Below are 20,200 nucleotides of genomic sequence, written 5' to 3'. Positions count from 1 at the left end.
TAAAGAATCTCCGGCTCAGTGCTGCGCAGCCTGCTGTGTCTGCTCTGTGCTACTGCTGTTGTTAATGTAGCGTGGCCGAGCTCTGTTCGGTCCGCGGTACAGGAGCATTTGTTTCTTGTACCCGGCCGGACTGACAGGAAGTGCACACTAAGTGTGCACTTCCTGTCAGTCCGGCTGGGTACAGGAAACAAAAGCTCCTGTACCGCGGACCGAACAGAGCTCGGCCACGCTACATTAACAACAGCAGTAGCACAGAGCAGACACAGCAGGCTGCGCAGCACTGAGCCGGAGATTCTTTAGAGCGGCAAGCGCTCAGGAGGCGCAGCATGAGGGCCGCCCGAACTTATATAACCAACTTTTTTTCTTTTTTTTTTACACCGCAAAAGGGCGCCCCCTGCTAGATGGCGCCCTAGGCGACTGCCTAAGTCGCCTTACTGGTGGTGCCGGCCCTATGCTTCTTATTTGTCGAGAAAGAATTGTAACCTAATTGTACATCATTGTAATCAGCTGTGTTATGCAACTCTCTGCTATACAATAAAAAGAGAATTGACAAAGAATATAACTACTATAATACTGCTCCTATGTACAAGAATATAACTACTATAATACTGCTCCTATGTACAAGAATATAACTACTATAATACTGCTCCTATGTACAGGAATATAACTACTATAATACTACCTCCTATGTACAAGAATATAACTACTATAATACTGCTTCTATGTACAAGAATATAACTACTATAATACTGCTCCTATGTATAAGAAGATAACTACTATAATACTGCTCCTATGTACAAGAATATAACTACTATAATACTGCCTCCTATGTACAAGTATATAACTACTATAATACTGCTCCTATGTACAGGAATATAACTACTATAATACTGCTCCTATGTATAAGAATATAACTACTATAATACTGCTCCTATGTACAAGAATATAACTACTATAATACTGCTCCTATGTATAAGAATATAACTACTATAATACTGCTCCTATGTACAAGAATATAACTACTATAATACTGCTCCTATGTACAAGAATATAACTACTATAATACTGCCTCCTATGTACAAGAATATAACTACTATAATACTGCCTCCTATGTACAAGAATATCACTACTATAATACTGCTCCTATGTACAAGAATATCACTACTATAATACTGCTCCTATGTACAAGAATATAACTACTATAATACTGCTCCTATGTACAAGAATATAACTACTATAATACTGCTCCTATGTACAAGAATATAACTACTATAATACTGCCTCCTATGTACAAGAATCTAACTACAATAATACTGCTCCTATGTACAAGAATATAACTACTATAATACTGCTCCTATGTACAAGAATATAACTACTATAATACTGCCTCCTATGTACAAGAATATAACTACAATAATACTGCTCCTATGTACAAGAATATAACTACTATAATACTGCCTCCTATGTACAAGAATATAACTACTATAATACTGCTCCTATGTACAAGAATATAACTACTATAATACTGCTCCTATGTTTAGGAATGATCTGTTATATGTGGCTATGATGGCAGTGTCTATATTTCTCTCTTCCCAGACATGAGTTTGACAGTGAGAGGATTCCGGATTTATCTCGGGACACGTATTTGCAGGACGTGCACTGTGTCAGTTCTCTGTGTAAACTCTACTTCCGTGAGCTCCCCAACCCTCTGCTGACGTACCGGCTCTATCATCCCTTCACTGTGAGTAGATTTAGGGGTTGTATGTCCCCTCATAATTACTTCCTTACACTGATTGGACTGAATATTGCACAATGAATTGTCAGCTCTTGTGACCTGTTGCACTTTGTTGCCTCCATTAGGAAGCAATGTCCGCCCCTGCCGAAGAAGAGAAGCTTATTCGTGTCCACGACCTCATCCAGCAGCTCCCTCCTCCACACTACAGGTAATCTTGGCAGCTCAACCAACAAAATCTACGCCAGGAGGAGTGAGTGGAGGATGGGAGTAGTGGTTTTTGCTCCCTAGGGCCATGCAGAGACTGGAGGTCGCACCCTTTCTTCCCTCGGGGCTCACTCTGGTATTGAGGCTCCTGTCTGGTGTTGGTTGAGGTGCCGTTGAAGTATGGAGACAATGTTCAGCCTCGTTAGTTGTAACAAAGTCTCTTTTTACTAAGTTGACGATAGGAGTAGTAGTATAAATAGCAGCAAGACACAGTTCCACAGTACCGGTATATCACAGTGCAATATGCTGTGAATAGCAGCGTATGGACAGCTACAATGATGGTGGTTATAGTACTCCCTCCCTTTAAAGACACTTTGTGGTCTCTCAGTAAAATTACAGGCATGAAACAAAGTTTTTGAGAGTGCAGAATTGAGATACAGGTGGCCAATCCATCTTAAAGTATGGAGGTTGCCTCAGCAATCATCCTTCCACAGCGGCAAAGTCTTTCTGCCTTAAACGAGTGTAATACTTTGCTGTCTGAAGCTTGATGGCCTAGTGAGTTTGTGGCCTTCTCAGATGGCCGGTCTCGCCTTCCCATGGCAGTTGTAGGCCTAGAGTTTAGGGTTCTGTGACTTTGGGCCTAGCTGTGCAGGAGCTGTAACACACACAACTTCTCCCTTGCACTGCTCAGACTCCCCAAACACAAACTGCTCAGGGGGTGGACCTGGTCCATCTCCTGACAACCTAACACAATGTGCCAAGCTTTTAACCATTTGTTGTCCCTACTTAGTGTGACTGAGCTTAGACTGACAAAGTATAAACTGCTAGTGGTGCTCGGTCATTGATGACTGAACCAGGGTGGTGCCCCCTTTTTTTGGGGGGTTCTGCAGCAGGGTATACGTTGAGGTCACATTAATACTGGGTGGCATCTCCCCTTGCTGGGATACAGGCAGCCACTTTGACATGGTGGCTGTCATACAGATGATGGTTATCCGCCTGTCACCAAGCTCTTTCACCTTAGAGCCGCAGTTCAGACAAGGTGGTTGTCGGCTGCTGTACATGGCTGATCTGTCTCCCCATCCTGTCCCAGACATTCTCAATGGGGGGAAAAAAATCTGGTGATCGAGCTGCCAGTGGAGCTGCTGTAGAGCAGGCAGTGTGTGGCGGTGTTATCTTTTTGGAACATCACATCTCTTAACTGAGTCAAAAAAGGCGGTAGGACTGGTTCCACGATGCCCAGCACATACTGTGAGGTGCCATTAGCTACCATGTTCATTCCTGTCTGGTATTCATGACAGTAACATTGACCAGCCTTCAGTATGTCTTGGACATTGTGGATCCAGTTCTACTGCCTATTTTGACGCAGGTAGTAGAGGAGGTCTTCTAACAATACCCACCCTACCCAACATGCTCTTCAGGGTCTCCAGCAGCTCCTCTGGCAGATCTCTCCACCATGGAGAAGGTCTGGGACTGTATCGGGCTATGGTTCCCCCATGTACAGCCGCCAACAACCACCTTGTCTGAACTACGGCTCCAGGTTGAAGAGCTTGCGCATGCGCAGACACATGGATGGAACCCATATTCTGTAAGGGTAATAGTCCATACCGAAACATATGTCTAGTTGCTTCGGCACAATCTAGGGCTCCTTGGGTGTGAATCTCATAAAACTGGAAAGTAATGGGTTACGCATGCAGCTACCGAGATGCAGCTCTGGATATATTGTGGTTAACATGTAGGATGTACAAATGTCCGATTTCTACCGCCTACCTTCCTCTGCAGGACACTTGAGTACCTGATGAGGCACCTGTCCAGTCTCAGCATGCACAGCGACCGGACCGGCATGCACGCACGGAACCTGGCCATTATCTGGGCTCCTAACCTTCTGCGGTGAGTCAGCCAGTGGCATGTATGTAACTTAGGGCTTAGATACAGCAACTCAGCAGCACAGTATTGTACATGATAGACTGGGGTAGAGCAGATAGGATTAGATACAGGAGCTCAGAAGGCAGTATCACACTTGATATGGTTAAATACACCTGCTGAGCAGCCACTATCACAATAGTTAGATACAGCAGCTTAATGTCACACAAGGTCATCTTCGACACAGCGGCTCAGCAAACCGTATCACACATGATAGACTTGGATACATCCGCTGAGCAGACCAGATTACACATGATAGGCTTAGATACATCAGCTAAGCAGACCATATCCCATGTGATATATTTAAATACATAACCTATGCAGACAGTATCACACATGATGGACTTGGATACATTGGTTGAGCAGCCAGAAGATACAGCCACTCGGTTGACACAAGATAGGATTAGATATATCCGCTCCGCAGACAGTATCACACAGGATGGGGTTAGATACATGAAATATAACGTATGATAAAAGGCAGATATTTGTGCAGCTGGTCAGCACCAGGACATTTTCAAAGACAACTCTTAGATCCCGGTGGCTTTACCTGGAGATTGAGGACATTTGATGGACTGCCAGTGTGCATCATTTACATTCAGTGAGACATTATTGTGGTTTCTCTTCAGGTCTCGGGAAATGGAGTCTGTAGGGACACCAGGAGCTGACGCATTTCGGGAGGTCCGGGTACAGTCTGTGCTGGTGGAGTTCCTGCTATGTCATGTGGAGACTCTCTTTAGTGATACATTTACTTCTATTGGTAAGAAATGTGCTCTCCCTCTGCACCGCACCTCAGCTGCTGCTCTCTTCTTCTGCTGCATGCGACCTCAGTCTAGTTTGCCGACTCTGCTCCCTCTCTATCACTATAAGGACAACTTGTGGATCATGATCTAGTTTCTGAGTACTTCTTACTATTAATCTTCTGTATACAATTGTTTTAACTTAGTTTCTGTAATGGGAATTTCCATTGAACTAGAAAGAATTGGGAACAGTAATGGGCACGGACCACACCCCTTCCTCCTCTGTTATATTTAGGAAACTGTGACCTGCAGCCGCTCTGCTAAAAAAACTTTTTAAACTGCTCATTTTCCTCTTCTGGATGGCTGAAATCATCTGCACTTTTTGCTTTCTGCTGCCACGGGACAAGGTGCCCCCATTTTTTTTCTCTCTACCTGTTACACAGTATCAGCTTTTGCCAGCATTCCTCCTGAGCTGATTTTCTCTTTTTGCATCGTTCTGTGCCTTGGCAAAGCTTCATTTAGAAAGTTAGAGTTGGACGCAATTTTTTTTTTTTTACCTAAATCCATTTCTGTCTACTTTGTATTTCCCTTTTTTTTTTTTTTCTTTTCACCACCTTCTTACTACCAGCAAAACAGACCGGCCTCCGTCGAGCCTCTTGCATGTCGGTAAAGATTCACCTGTTAACCTTACCCGAAGCTTGGTGCCAGGCCAGGAAGAAGACAGGCCCGTCTCAGATACCCCCAGATGGAATTAGAGAAAAGTCAGAGGCAGAGCTCAAGACTGACACCTAGTGGTAGAACTCAGAACTGATGTGGATGTTTTTTTTTATTTTTGCACAACAGAAGGAGGCCAAAGCCTTAACGTGTTTTTAGCTATTTCCCTAATATATGGGACTTTATTTTTTATTCAGGAGCATATATACAAGAGTCTAATGAGAAAAATAATTCAAATGTCAAATTAATTTATTTTTTAGACTTTTTTTTAAAATAAAACCCGCTGGTACAGATTTTTAAATTTTTTTTTTTTTACTATCCATATATCTGTGAATTATGACACAAAACTTATTAAACATGTCTTCTATTGCCTTACGACTGATCTGATCCTGTACTTGGTTTTCTTATTGAATACTTGTATGTTTCCACTTTGTTTAATTACTTCAGATTTTTTTAACTTTTTATTGTTTGTAAAATTTTGTCTGCATGGAAAAATTTCACACCCCTTTTATCCCCAATATGTCAAAGTATTTAGGCATAATCAGGAGCCTAGATGACTCTGGGAAGATTATAGATGTGTCTTAAAGATTTTAGATAAGTTCCACCTTTAAACACCGTCCTCACCTACCTCAAAGACTACCATAATTCCCGCATCGGACAAGAAGTTTCTCCATAAGTGGTGTCCGTTATATAATGTAAAATGAATGTAAAAAGTAATGACGTATGGGACAGATGCTGATACATTAGTGGCTATGGAGGTGGAGCGTCACTTTAAATGAGGGACACACCGTTAACACTTTTAGAAGCAGGGCTGCTACACAAAAAAATGGCTTACAGGGTTCAGGACTTTAGGGGACATCCAGCCAAAAATTATTTTGTGGCGTACTCTCCGATAAAGCTTTGCATGGAGCACCATTGATTTGATTAATCCTTGTGGTGTGGAGGTTACCATTAGGAACGTACCGAACATCATAATCTATAATTATCTTTTGTCCATACAGGTCGCTGTGGACCGATAAGACCTCGCTCTCTGATGGGCAGTTGTCCATCAGGCCGCCTTGTAAGTTTACAAGAGGCTCAGGCACGGAGTCAGAGTCAAAGGGAAGCAGCAGAGAAACTGGGAGCAGACAAAATTTCACCCAACAAGCATGAGAGGGCGCTAGAGAGCAGTGACGAAAGGTATGAAATGGAAAGGACAAGGACAGTTGTGATTATTTTGTAAGCTTATATATCATAACTCAGGATGGAGCACAATTTTCATATTGTCTTTATTTTTCATGGAGATTTTTATGTGCTCATTGATGAGTAATGTGCTATCAACTACCATTAAAATACTGTTCCTATGTACAAGAATATAACTACTATAATACTGCCTCCTATGTACAAGAATATAACTGCTATAATACTGCTTCCTATGTACAAAAATATAACTACTATAATACTGCCTCCTATGTACAAAAATATAACTACTATAACACTGCTCCTATGTACAAGAATATAACTACTATAATACTGCCTCCTATGTACAAAAATATAACTACTATAACACTGCTCCTATGTACAAGAATATAACTACTATAATACTGCTCCTATGTACAAGAATATAACTACTATAATACTGCCTCCTATGTACAAGAATATAACTACTATAATACTGTCTCCTATGTACAATAATATAACTACTATAATACTGCTCCTATGTACAAGAATATAACTACTATAATACTGCTCCTATGTACAAGAATATAAATACTATAATACTGCCTCCTATGTACAAGAATATAACTACTATAGTACTGCCTCCTATGTACAAGAATATAACTACTATAATACTGCTCCTATGTTCAAGAATATAACTACTATAATACTGCTCCTATGTACAAGAATATAACTACTATAATACTGCCTCCTATGTACAAGAATATAACTACTATAATACTGCTCCTATGTACAAGAAGATAACTACTATAATACTGCCTCCTATGTACAAGAATATAACTACTATAATACTGCTCCTATGTGCAAGAATATAACTACTATAATACTGCTCCTATGTACAAGAATATAACTACTATAATATGGCTCATTGATACAAGAATATAACTACTATAATACTGCTCCTATGTACAAGAATATAACTACTATAATACTGCACCTATGTACAAGAATATAACTACTATAATACTGCTCCTATGTGCAAGAATTTATCTACTATAATACTGCTCCTATGTACAAGAATATAACTGCTATAATACTGCCTCCTATTAACAATAACCCTCTTGCTTTTACCTCTGTTAGGAAAGGTCCACGTAGTAGGAAGAAATCTGGTGGTGGCAGCAGCTGGAGAACATTCTTTGCTATAGGCAAAAATTCATCGCAGCAGAAGAAATCTCGCTCTGGAGGTCTCCGAGAGACAGCCGCCCACCAGAGAGGTGACAGTATTGTATTCCCTGCCCTCCTGTGGTGTTTGACGCTGACTTTTTCATTACACCTCTCTTTTATCTCTGCAGTCTTGGAAACTGTGACGTTGCGTTCAGCTAAGAGCGAGGAGTCGCTGTGTTCTCACACCAGTGTAACTGGTACGTATTCGACATTTACCTCCTAGTCCAACCTCCATCATCTCTGAGCAGGAGATTATTTCCGCTCAGTATGTATATGTCAGTATAGCGGGTGCCTGCACTGAGCATCCTTCTGCTGTTAGGCAAGAATACCCAGAGCCTCCAGCAGGGGGCACTCATTACTCATCTTCAGAATTTCCCAGTTAGTTACAAGAAGAGGAAGAGTCTCATGGTGCTGTAGAATTCATGAATTAATAATTGTGTTGAAAATTTCGCCAGTTTTCCAAATTAAAGCAGTAGCCCATAGCAACCAATCTGTTCCAATCTGAGTACAACTCCTAGGCCTGTGATTGGTTGGTGTGGGCAAATACTCCTATTTTCCTCTGCATTTTTTTGATACCCTCTCCCCAGCCTCAATGCAGCAACTCTCGTTCCATTGCAGGATTTCACCGGGCCTCACGTCTCCGGCGGCCACGTTCAACAAGCGACGGCCTCACCTCTCGGCTGCCTCATTGCCGGTCGGCAGAAAGCCTGGCGCAGTCATCCCCTTCTCCCCCTGGCGTGCCATCCCCTCCTCCTACATCAGGCCGTCCCCAGTCAGCATGGATTGAAGAAGACCTGGACTTGTCGCCGCCGCTCCCCGAGATGGACGGTCTTGGTTTTGACCCTTTATCTTTCCGCCTTTCGTTCTCTGACCACGAAGAAGGGAAGTCTCCTACAATAGTCAAAGCAGAAGTGACCAGCCAAGGCCATACCCTACCGCGCCGACTGAGTCTTTCTCCTACCGGTGGCTGCTCCCCGTCCCCCTCTCACAGCCCGCCTGAGCGCTTGGTCACAGACATGGATAACCAGGCTCCCCGGAGTCTGTCTCCTCCTCCTCAGATGTTGAACTTGCTGCTTCAATCCTGCCAACTGCGTCTTGGCGAGGCCTGTCAGAAGGAGGCGAAGGGAAAAGTAACTGCGGCCCCTAGCCAAGAAGATGCCCCAAAGGGTTAGTGACCGTGTAGATCTATTAATTCTGACAGCAACTTCAATCACGAGATATACAGGTGTCGTCACAGCTGCACCCATCATTAAAGGAACACTCTCATGCCCAGTAGAGGCCCCTTGGGGGCGGAGTGCTGCTCCTCTACAATTGGTGTTCTTGAATCTGTCATGCCCCACCCCCTTGGGGGCTTAACCTTGTATAAAACAGTATTAAGTTAGTCCTGAATTGTCCCTTAGGTAGTTACATGAGAAAAAACTATTTCCAGTGAAGAAAATTTTAGCTACTTCACATCATTTACTCTAGTCATTTCAAAAGCTGCATTCAGAATTTAGCTGCTGGCCACTGATTAGCACTGTGATGGCAGACACGGCATACACACTCCATCTCCCACGGAGCCACACTTTACAGACTGAACTAGCAGGAGATGAGGGTCACCTGTTAGTAGAAAACTAGTAGAATTGTAAAATCAGCTCTGGATGTAACTGGAGTATAAAATGTGATGGAGTTCGAGTTTAAGATACGTACATTGTAAAGGATGCAAGGTGTCTGCCCAGTACTGAACACGTATGTTTTGACCCCCTTTCTCACAGGAGTGACGCTCTCTCCACAGCAAACCGCTCGTGCTCCACCGATGTCTGTCATGCGACAGCTTCCACCTCCTCCACCCCCAAAAGATCCCGCTCGGCTTATGGCTTTGAAGTTGGCAGAGAGCGCCCAGCGCGCCCTTCAGTCTTCAGTATCCACCGGGACTGTCCCTGCAAAGTTGTCACAGAGATCAGCACCCCCGCACCCCTCCACCTCAGTATTCAGACGTTCCCTGTCCATGGAGTGCAGTGAGAGCTCGGCGCCAAAGGAGGGTCCCCTGTACTCCGAGCTGCGACCACCATTAATCAGGCTCAATGAGAAAATCGACACCCAACAACGGCCACCGAGACCCCAGATGCACACTACTATGGTGAGGGTGGCACATGTCTTCACATACCAGTATAGGATGACATAGGTCTTCACAAACCAGTATAGGGTGACACAGGATGTCACAGACCAATACAGAGTGACATGTCATCATAGCCCAGTACTGAGTGACTCATCTTCACAGCCTAGTTTAGGGTGACACAGGTCTTCACAGAGCAGTATAGGGTGCCCAGGTCTTTACAGAGAGGTATAGTGTGGTACAGGTCTTCACAGCCGAGTATAGGGTGGCACAGGTCCCCATAGTCCAGTACTGAGTGACATGTCTTCACAGCCTAGTATAGGGTGCACAGGTCTTCACAGAGCGGTATAGTGTGGAACAGGTCTTCACAGCCTAGTTTAGGATGGCACAGGTCTTTGCAGCCCAGTATTAGGTGGCACAGGTCCCCATAGTCCAGTACAGAGTAACCTGTCCTCACAGCCTAGTATAGTGTGGCACAGGTCTTCACAGCTCAGTATAGGGTGGCACAGGTCTTCACAGCTCAATATAGGGTAGCACAGGTCCTCATAGTCCAGTACTGAGTGACATGTCTTCACAGCCTAGTATAGGATGCACAGGTCTTCACAGAGCGGTATAGTGTGGTACAGGTCTTCACAGACCAGTATGGGTTGGCCCGTGTTCTCACAGACCAGTATAGGGTGGCACGTGGGCAGTGTATGGTAGTAGACGCCATTGGGGGCAGTGTATGGTCGCAAAACTGTTTGCATTTGTTTACTTTTCTTCTTTGATCTGGCAGGCACCAGGCTCCACCCCAGCAGATCTCCGAAAAATGGCCCCAGCAGCCACCCCTCTTTCCAGAGCTCCTCGTCTACATACAAGGTCTGGCAGCCTTCCTGCGCCTCCAGGTCTTTTTCCTCCACGCACACGTCCACCCCCATACAGATTTCCAGAGGAAGGACCTCGGATGCCTCCACATCGCTCTGCTCCTCCTTGGCCAGAACCAGAGGGCCTCTATTACGAGATATTGGGAGACCCTCCACATATGGCACCCTTCAATGCCTCATATGGATTAATTCAAACCCCTTGGCCTTACATGGCATCACCTCCATCTCATCACCCTCATTCTGTACCTCCACCTGCCTGGTATGGGCGGCCTCCTCCACCTCAACCAGAGCTTTTGAGTTATCAGCGTTGGGACAGGACGCCTCCCGCACATTTGCGCTCATATATTGTAGGGGGAAGTGTCCCATATCCGTATATGGGGACCGCTGAAGGTAGAGGTCAAGCTAACATTTCCCGACCTCACCAACAAGGGAGAAGAGAGGAACCAATTTATGTTAATCTCCCCCCAAAAGCAGATATAGGTAGCCATTTCCAGGGCAATAGGGACCCTGCAGATCCAAAACCAGACCTGCCGCACAAGCAGCGTCCTGGCCAACCCCCTAGCATAGGAAGGCATGAAAGCTTTGTAGACCCTCAACCCACAAAACAACAGCACAACCCCCAACCGTTAAGAAGGGAGGGGTCTCTTGGCTTTTTTCGCCCACCTCCTCACACTGCGATGTGGGGCACACAACCTAAATACCAAGAGGCTACAGAACCTCCAATTATCACTTATGAGACTCCTGAAGGAGGGGGCCAGAGAATGAGCTATGTGGCCCCACACTGTATGCTGTCAGAGGGAGGGACACTGTATGGAAACCTGGAGCAAAGAGGACCTCCACACAGGTCTGCCACCCCCGCAGGATTCATGGGTTCTCCCTGGACGGTTCACACAGAGGGGCAAACTAGGAGTTACTGTTGAGAAGAACTTAAGAGAACCCATGTTCTTGTAGATTTCACTAATGTCAAATCACTGATCAGAACTTGGTCCCTTTCTAGACACGCCCACGAGGAGCCAGAAACCAAACACTAAATCAGCTGTACTGAACTCTTGACCTGTTGTGTGTGTGTGTAGTGGTCCTGTGTGGGGAATAGGAAACAATTTTGCGTCAATTTAAAAAAAAATAGCAAATAATTATTTCATCTCGACCCCCCAGTCACGTTTAACACATGGACAATGTTACAAACATTCTTCATGGTCCATGGAAAGCACTGCCATGCATGGGTTAATGATAATAGATGACCTCTCCCAGCAGACAGATCCTCCCTTGCATTTAGCCATGTCCATGACCGCTCCAAGGGTTGCATGAGATGGGCAGGAAGTGGGTAGAAAAGCAAATTAAAACTTGGATTATGCCCAGCATTAAATCACTTCCATGGACTGTAATTATTTATTAGATTTTTGCAGTATGAATTATTGCACTCGGATGATTGTAATCACTTGGTTCTATTGTCCTTCTGCCATGCAGGGGGCTGTAATATGTGCGCAGTTCATTGTAGTTGTATTATGACATAATTGTATACACAATCATTTACTCCTGGCTTAAACGGGCACTTACTGGCACTTTTTCTTCGTCTCCCATAGTGCCTTAAATCCCCACTAAAAACTTGGAAAATTGGGAAAAAAATCAATGTAAAAAAAAAAAAAGCAAAGGACAGCAAATATGTATATTTTATTTAATTCTTTTTTTTCTTGGATTCTCATAATTACCTTGACGTGGCTACTCCTTTTTAATATAAATTTTTTTAAATAATTTAGTTCTATATGAACATTTCCAATAAAACTACTGTATGTCCTATATGTCAAATATATAACCCCAGAACGGCCAGTACAAATGAATTACTCTCTTCGCATAATTTAAAAAAAAACTTCACATAAATCTAGTACTAGCAACCACAAGAAACTTTGTAATATGTTTCATCAGTAAGAAATGTCTAGTTCTCATGTTATCAGCTGCTTACCTCGCCCCCAATTGCTTTTCACAGTGGAGGATCATTTTATGGATGTCAATAGAAGTCTATGGAGAGGGTAGGGTTGAGAAGTGAGCAGTAGACTACTTCATAGGTGATTGATCTCTCAGAACAAGTGCTAGATTCACAACCAATACAGGTCAGTACCTCTCTGTAATGTCTTTCATGATCCTGGGCCTTCTGAATGAATTAGAGAAGGTTAGGAAGCAGCTTCTCCTCTACTTTCACTGTGCGGTGGATGGCAGACTAGATGTTCAGCATGTACAGAGGAAAACTGCTAAAAATGGCAGATGTAAGTGATAGAATGGCCAGAAATTGTATAATTCCTCATATACACACACTGTACTATTATTTAATGCAGAGTTTGTTGAAAGGCTAAGTACACTTAAAATTTCTTGTTACATTTAAGGGGTTATCCCATCCTATAAAAAGCCCCCCAATATGCTGGGCGCCTCACACTGAATATACTTACCTCCGCTCCTGCTCCCTGTGCCGCTCCTGGTGATCGCACCGCCGCTGCTGCTTCTCCCCATGCTCGGATGAAAACATCCGTTGTTGGGGGGAGCAGCCAATGGCAGACGGGGACGAGCCTCCCTAGCCTCACCTGCGAAGCTAGGGAGGCTCGTCCTCGTCCCCGCCTGCCATTGGCTTCTCCCCCCCCCCGACACTGATCAGAGTACGGGGGAAAAGCAGCAGCGGCAGTGCGGGAACCAAGGTAAGTAAATTCAGGGGGGGGGGGGGGGGATGTCCGGCATATTGGGGGGCTTTTTATAGGATTGGATAACCCCTTTAATTCTCAATAGGTTTTTTTAACCATTTTTTTTTTTACATATACGGCAACTCATTTTTCAGATGCTCTAGCATCATTTTGATTACTTCCAGTTTAATACATTTATGATTTGTCATTTTTATGGCAAGGTGTATGTTTTTTAGTTCTTTTTGTTTATTTTTATCTTTGATTTAGGTTACTTTCCTACCAGCGTTAATAGAATGCGGAGCAAGACGGAACTGCCTGCCGGATCCAGAAATCCGTATGCAAACGGATAGCATTTGTTTCCGGATCTGGCTTACAAATGCAGTGAAATACCGGATCCGTTTCTCTGGTGTCATCCGGAAAAACTAATCCGTTATTAATTTTTTTCACAGATTTAAAGGTCTGCGCATGCACACTTGGTACCGGATCCGGCATTAATACATTTCAATGTTCCGGAATTTTGGCCGGAGAAAATACCGCAGCATGCGGCCAAATACCGTAAAAGAGTGACTGAACTAAAGACCTCCTGATGCATACTGAATGGATTGCTCTCCATTCAGAATGCATTAGGATAAAACTGAAGCGTTTTTTTCCGGTATTGAGCCCCTAGGACGGAACTCAATACCGGAAAACTTTAACGCAAGTGTGAAAGTACCCTTAGGCTACTTTCACATCTGCATTTTTTATTCAGGTTTTGAGATTCAGCAGAGGATGTAAAAACCTGAATAAAAAGGATCCGTTCCATTACATCCTGATGGCTCTGTTTCGGCTGGATCCAGTTGTGTTAAATCAAAACTGACAAAAAAAAAAAAAAGAAAACGGATCAGGCACCATTGACATTGATTTTCATGCCTGATCAGGTTTGTTCAGTTTTGCAAACTGGACACAAAAACGGGGTTTGCAGCGGTTTTGTGTCTGGCCCCAAAACGCGACAATGAATGGGGACAAAACTGCCGGATCTCAATATACCTGAATTAAAAAACGCAGATTTGAAAGTAGCCTAACATTCATTTTTCATAAATGTGGGGATGGGGGTCCGACTCCTGGAACCCCCCACTGATCAGCTGTTTGAAGAGGCTGCAGCTCTCTAATCATTGAATATTGATGGCCTATGGTCATCAATGGTGTATTCCAGGAAACCCCCTTTAAATTCCCCCATTTTTTTATTTTTACACAAGCACTTAAAGGGGGGTTATCCACTCCTTCACTATTGACGGCCTATCCTGACTTGACACCTCACAGCCCCTGTTGATCACCTGTTTTGGGGTAGCTCCAGTAATGGAACAACACGGCTCCGTGCTTCCGGTGCTGAGGTTACCTTAAAGGGGTTGTCTAATCATGGACAATGGGGGCACATCGCTAGGATATGATGTGCCCCAATTCCGCGCTAATGGAATTCCTCCACCACCCGAAAGCCGAACCTGAAAACGTTGGGTTCACTCATCCCTAGACAGCAGTGTGGCAGATTTCCTCAAAAATAGTGGACACCATGATGGAAAGCTGACAGACGGCACTACTGTCCATTGTGTCCATCATATGGCGGATCTGGCACTGCAGTTATTTTTGTTCCTATGATGGAGCTAAACCGCGCTGATGTGAATGAGCCCTTACAAAAAATAAGAGAAGCAATACTTCCCTCCCCCGGCCGCTGCCATTCCGACACGAAGGCCTCATGACGTGACCAGATCTGCAAAATACAGATACCGTCCCTGTGCCATCTGCATTTGTTTGTGGGTCGACACACGCACAGTATCCGTATTTTGCAGATCCTTGGTTTGTGGACTGCAAAACTGATGCATGAGGTCTTGCCGGGTGCCCGCTTTTTGGGGTTTTACGCTACTCTTGAAAAGTGGGTGGTAGGGACATGAACACCAAATGTATCTATTTGCATTTATTTATTTATTTTTTCAAAAAAGTCGCCAATAACTGCCGCAATCTATCTCCAGTAAGTGGGGGGGGGGGGCGTAAACAAAGCTGGAGTAACCGCGCTAAAGAAAAGTGTTTGATGCATTTGACCCAAATTGCGGCAAACGCAGGCCCCGGGTAAGATGATAAATCCCCCTCCTGTGTGTTTGTCTCGCTGCACATTATTGCAGAGCTGAAGAGCTAATAAGCCGCCACTTATCAGGCTGGTAATGAAGGTTAATGACTATTACCCTCGTGGAGAAAACTCATTATTTGCAGAGTGCTACTCGCTAAGAGGCCCCTGTCTTCTCCCAGAATGCATTGCAGCGCTTTGCCTGGATGACCCGGACTGTTCATGTATGTTATCACTAAGTTGGGGGGGAACAAATGTGCACAGTAATCTTATTTAAATAAAAAAGTGTTTATTTTTTTTATTTTAAGTATTATATTAAAGAGCATCTGTCAGCAGTTTTGTCCCTATGACACCGGCTGACCTGTTACATGTGCACTTGGCAGCTGAAGACATCTGTGTTGGTCCCATGTTCATATGTGCCCGCATTGCTGAGAATAATGAAGTTTTACTATATGCAAATGAACCTCTAGGAGCAACGGGGGCGTTACCATTACACCTGGAGGCTCTGCTCTCTCTGCAACTGCTGCGCCCCCTCCACTGTGACAGGGCCAGGTGTGATGATTTTTTCCCTGCCTGGTGCTGTCTGTCAAAGTGCAGAGCCGCTAGGTGTAATGGTAACGCCCCCGTTGCTCCTAGAGGCTCATTTGCATATAGTAAAACATCACGTTTCTCAGCAATGCGGGCACATATGAACATGGGACCAACACAGATGCCTTCAGCTGCCAAGTGCACATGTAACAGGTCAGCCAGTGTCATAGGTACAAAACTGATGACAGATGCCCTTTAAGTTTTTTTTAAATATACATTTTATTTTCCATGTATTTTAATCTTGATCCCAATTTATTTTTTTCTGTCATGTGACCAGCAGTGAGTTTGGCATTTTTTATTTTCAGATTCATTTTGACAGGGATTTTCTAGGTAAAAATTGGCTTCTGTAGCTTTAAATAACAATTCTGGACTACTTGTATATAGATGTGCGCTGCAGCAGTAAGATGAACCGTTTTTTTTTTGTTTTGTTTTTTACCACTGGTTACGTGACCATGTCCCCGCTGCAGTTCAGTGGTAGTCAGTGGTAACGACCACCTGTCTCCTATATCAGTGGTCAGCATGTGATCATAAGGCCCCTTTCAGACGAGCGAGTGTCACGCTCCAGACTCGCAGTGCAGCACCCGTCCTAAACTTCCAGCACTGCCGGGGTCGCATAGCAATATATTGATTTATGATGCTGTGTAACCCTTAGGCCCCTTGCAGACAAGCGTGTCCGGATTAGGTCCGGATGCGTTCAGTGAAAACTGTGCGATTTCGCAAACAGGTTCATTCAGTTTTGTTTGCGATTGCGTTCAGTTTTTATCACGATGCGTTTTGCACGCGCGTGCTAAAAAAACTGAATGTTTACAAACAACATCTCTTACCAACCATCCGTGAAAAACGCATCGCATCCGCACTGGCTTGCGGATGGGATGCGATTTTCACGCAAACCCATTCACTTCTACGGGGCCCAGCGTTGCGTGAAAATCGCAGAATATAGAACATGCTGCAATTTTCACGCAATGCGCAAGTGATGCGTGAAAAACAACGCTCATGTGCACAGCCCCATAGAAATGAATGGGTCAGGATAAGGTGCGGGTGCAATGCGTTCGCATCACGCATCGCACCCGCGCGGAATACTCGCTCGCGTGAAAGGGGCCTTACAGTTCTCGAATGTATTGCATAACAGACAGCATTATGTCAGTGTTAGGGCTCATGCACACGACCGCTGTTGTTTTGCGGTCCGTTTTTCACTGATCCATTGTTCCGCATCCAAGTTTTTTTTTCTTCTTTGATTTAAGTCCTCTTCCGTTCTGTTATTGCACAAAACATATCCGTATGGTTTCCGTATTTGATCCGTTTTTTGCGGAACGGAAACAGTAACTTATTAATCGCCAAGCACATGAGCAATATGGGCACAGCATTTCTACAGTATGGATCCACAAAATACGGATGTGTTCCGTGTGCGTTACGTATTTTTTGCGGACCCATTGACTTGAATAGGGACTCGGACCGTGATTTGCGTCCAATAATAGTGCATGCACTATTTTTTTGTGGAACGGAAACGGAATGCACACACTAAGTACCTTCTGTTGATTTTGCGGACCCATTGAAGTGAATGGTTCTGCATACGGTCCGCAAAAAAAACGGAACGGAAGCGGAAAGAAAATATGTTCGTGAGCTCTGGGACTACCAGCGATCACAAGAATGCCCTGCCCCCCCGTGTAGTCTCTGTGAATGGAGCAGTGGTGTCCTTTCTATAGGACTACTAAGTACAGCGTGCAGCTACCCCCAGCAGTCTGATAGAAGTGAACTGAGCAGTGGTCGCGCATGCGCACCGCCGCTTCATTCACACAGGGGACTCGGGAAATTTTTGATTTGCACACAAGGTTTAGGTCACGTTTTTGTGCACTTTTTGGCTATGTGGTCAGTAGGTGAATGTGACGTTTTTTGCTTCTGCATGTTCAGGGCGTGGCCTTTTTATTGGGTGTTTTTGACAGGGGTGAATGGTTTATAATTAGCTTGGCCACTAGGTGGCGCCCTTCTATTGTTAATTCAGATAAAAGCAGGTTTGTAAATGGTTTTAGATTCTAAAAAAAAAAAAAGTGCACCGTTGAGATGAGATAGCCAACCCTAAAATAAAAAAAATTCTAGATATTTTTTATTTAAATGTTAGTACCCATATCCTTCTTGAAGAGAGGTTTTTCCCCCCCCCCCCCTACTTTTATGTGGACTGTTTGCAGTGATTACAGCTTCTCTCCGAATAAATACAGTTCATGTAATTGCTTCTCCTGGCAGCCGAGCGCCGTTCTCTAATGAGAGAGGTGACTGGTTGATGCTGTGAGCCGCGATTAATGGTCTATGTAATAATGAGGAAGGAGGGAGCCAAGATACTGGAGAACGAGCCGCAGCCTCCGCTGTTTTCTTTTTTGGTGAATCTCATTTTTCCTTTTTTGTGGGTCTAATTTTTATTTATTTTTTAATTTTTTGAGATTCAAATTTTTATTTTTTTATTTTTGTGATTTTACATTTTTTTGCGGTTCAATATTTTTCTTGCCATTTATTTATTTCTTAGTTAATTTTACATTTTTATTTATTTTTTGGTGATTTTCACATTTTTATTTATTTTTTATGACTAATTGTTATTTTTTTGTAGTTCTAATTAAAATTTTCGTGGATCAAATTTTTTATTTATTTTTGTGATTTCAATATTAAATGTAATTTTTTTGCGGTTCTATTTTTTTTTGTGATTTCTAATTTTTATTCATTGTTTTTGTGATTCTAATTGTTATTTTTTGTGGTTCTAATTTTAATTTTCGTGGGTCTAAGTTATTTATTTTTGTGATTCAAATTTACATTTTTGGAATTAAATTTTTTTAGCAGTTCTATAATTTTTTGTGATTTCAAATTTTTATTCATTGTTTTTTGTGGTTCTAATTTATTTGCCGTTTTTCTGGTCCTAATTTCCTTTTCTGTGGTTCATTTTTTTTTTTGTTTTAAACTTTATTCGCTTTTTTTTGTGCTGTCTCTGCAAGATATTATCTTAGAGCACGGAAATATTGTCTCTTATCTCTGGCTGTTCATTTCAGGATTAGCAAACTGAAAAATTCATAATCTTCTTTTTATTTGGGATCATTTTTTAGTTAACCCTGTGCAGCAAATTCTGTATCCTAGCCCTCACAACTGAATAAATTGAATCTGAATAATGTAATAAATGATATCCATATATTATAATCTTACTCTATGCTCACGCCTCTCTGACCCAGTGCGTGCTTCCTACTTAAAAGATGATGTTCTGCAGCAGTTGGGGAAGTGTAGTATATATTATAGACTCCAGCTGCTGCAAGGAGGCTCCAGCTTTTTGTGCTAAAACGTCACCGGACACATGTCTGCAATGTGGATGATCCCCAGGCTTTAGTGGGGTCTTATTCTACAATATGGCTGTCCTAGGTTTCTGTATTTTTATTTATTTGGTGTTTTATTGGGCGCACATACTCTCCCTGTGCCATGGCCGCCCGGTCCCTGCCAGGGTGTGGTCATAGGCAGAGAAGCCTAGCTCCAGTCCAGGCTTTTACGTTGGGACGTGTTGTAATAGGGAGAGGCCTGGCCTAGTGTGAATTTTGTACTCACCGTACCATTCACTGTTTGTATTGACTGTAAAGATTTATATAAACTGTTCTCAGTGATTATTTATCTACCATAACCATGAGTTTTGGCCTCTGATGCAAATCCCTTAAAATAAGGGCCCAGAACACATTATTGTAAATATGTAAATAACCTTCCTACACAGTGTAACCAAGCCCCTCCCCTGCGGAACTATCATGGTGCAACCTAACATGGCAGTGATGTTCCAGAGCCATAAGGAGTAGTCTATGTAACCGCAAACTGATCAGTGATGAGGAATTCTGACCATAGTGCCTCAAATCATCCGGAAACTGTTGTTTTATTTTAACCCCTTCCTTCCCAGAAGATGTAAACTTGAGCCGCTATGTCCTGGTTTTTTATTTATTTTTTTATTTTTTTTTAATTCAATTTAGAAATTTGTCGTTTTAGCTGGGTGACGAGCAATATGGTGCTGCCTGGCAGTGCCGAATGGTAAACCTACCTGGTTCTTTTACCAGGGGTCTTATCAAAGCTGAATGACCAACCGCTGTACTGGCGGCCATATTGGTTGTCGCCCAGCTCTTTGATGATAGAGGATAAATACATATAGCCACCGTTTTGGCTGACTCTTGGTTTCACATATAACCAGATCTACTTA

At 43.4% G+C, this 20,200-nt stretch overlaps 1 protein-coding gene across 1 annotated transcript in view; it reads left to right on the top strand.

The window, feature by feature from the left end:
• The window catches only part of ARHGAP33 (Rho GTPase activating protein 33), a 72,009-nt gene extending 59,769 nt beyond the window's left edge, over positions 1–12,240 (top strand). The window contains exons 14-23 of the mRNA XM_040422229.1: positions 1,597–1,741; positions 1,861–1,943; positions 3,719–3,826; positions 4,486–4,616; positions 6,312–6,489; positions 7,609–7,742; positions 7,821–7,889; positions 8,311–8,859; positions 9,447–9,811; positions 10,563–12,240. Coding sequence (XP_040278163.1) covers positions 1,597–1,741; positions 1,861–1,943; positions 3,719–3,826; positions 4,486–4,616; positions 6,312–6,489; positions 7,609–7,742; positions 7,821–7,889; positions 8,311–8,859; positions 9,447–9,811; positions 10,563–11,570 — 2,770 coding nt within the window. The 3' untranslated portion in view covers positions 11,571–12,240. The remainder of the gene's footprint in view (positions 1–1,596; positions 1,742–1,860; positions 1,944–3,718; positions 3,827–4,485; positions 4,617–6,311; positions 6,490–7,608; positions 7,743–7,820; positions 7,890–8,310; positions 8,860–9,446; positions 9,812–10,562) is intronic.
• Positions 12,241–20,200: the final 7,960 nt, after the last annotated feature.

The sequence above is a fragment of the Bufo bufo genome, chromosome 1 (genome assembly GCF_905171765.1).
Source record: "Bufo bufo chromosome 1, aBufBuf1.1, whole genome shotgun sequence".
In the NCBI taxonomy this organism is placed as follows: domain Eukaryota; kingdom Metazoa; phylum Chordata; class Amphibia; order Anura; family Bufonidae; genus Bufo; species Bufo bufo.
The sequence above is the reverse complement of the archived record's forward strand: the minus strand, read 5'-3'. Positions and strand labels throughout refer to the sequence as shown.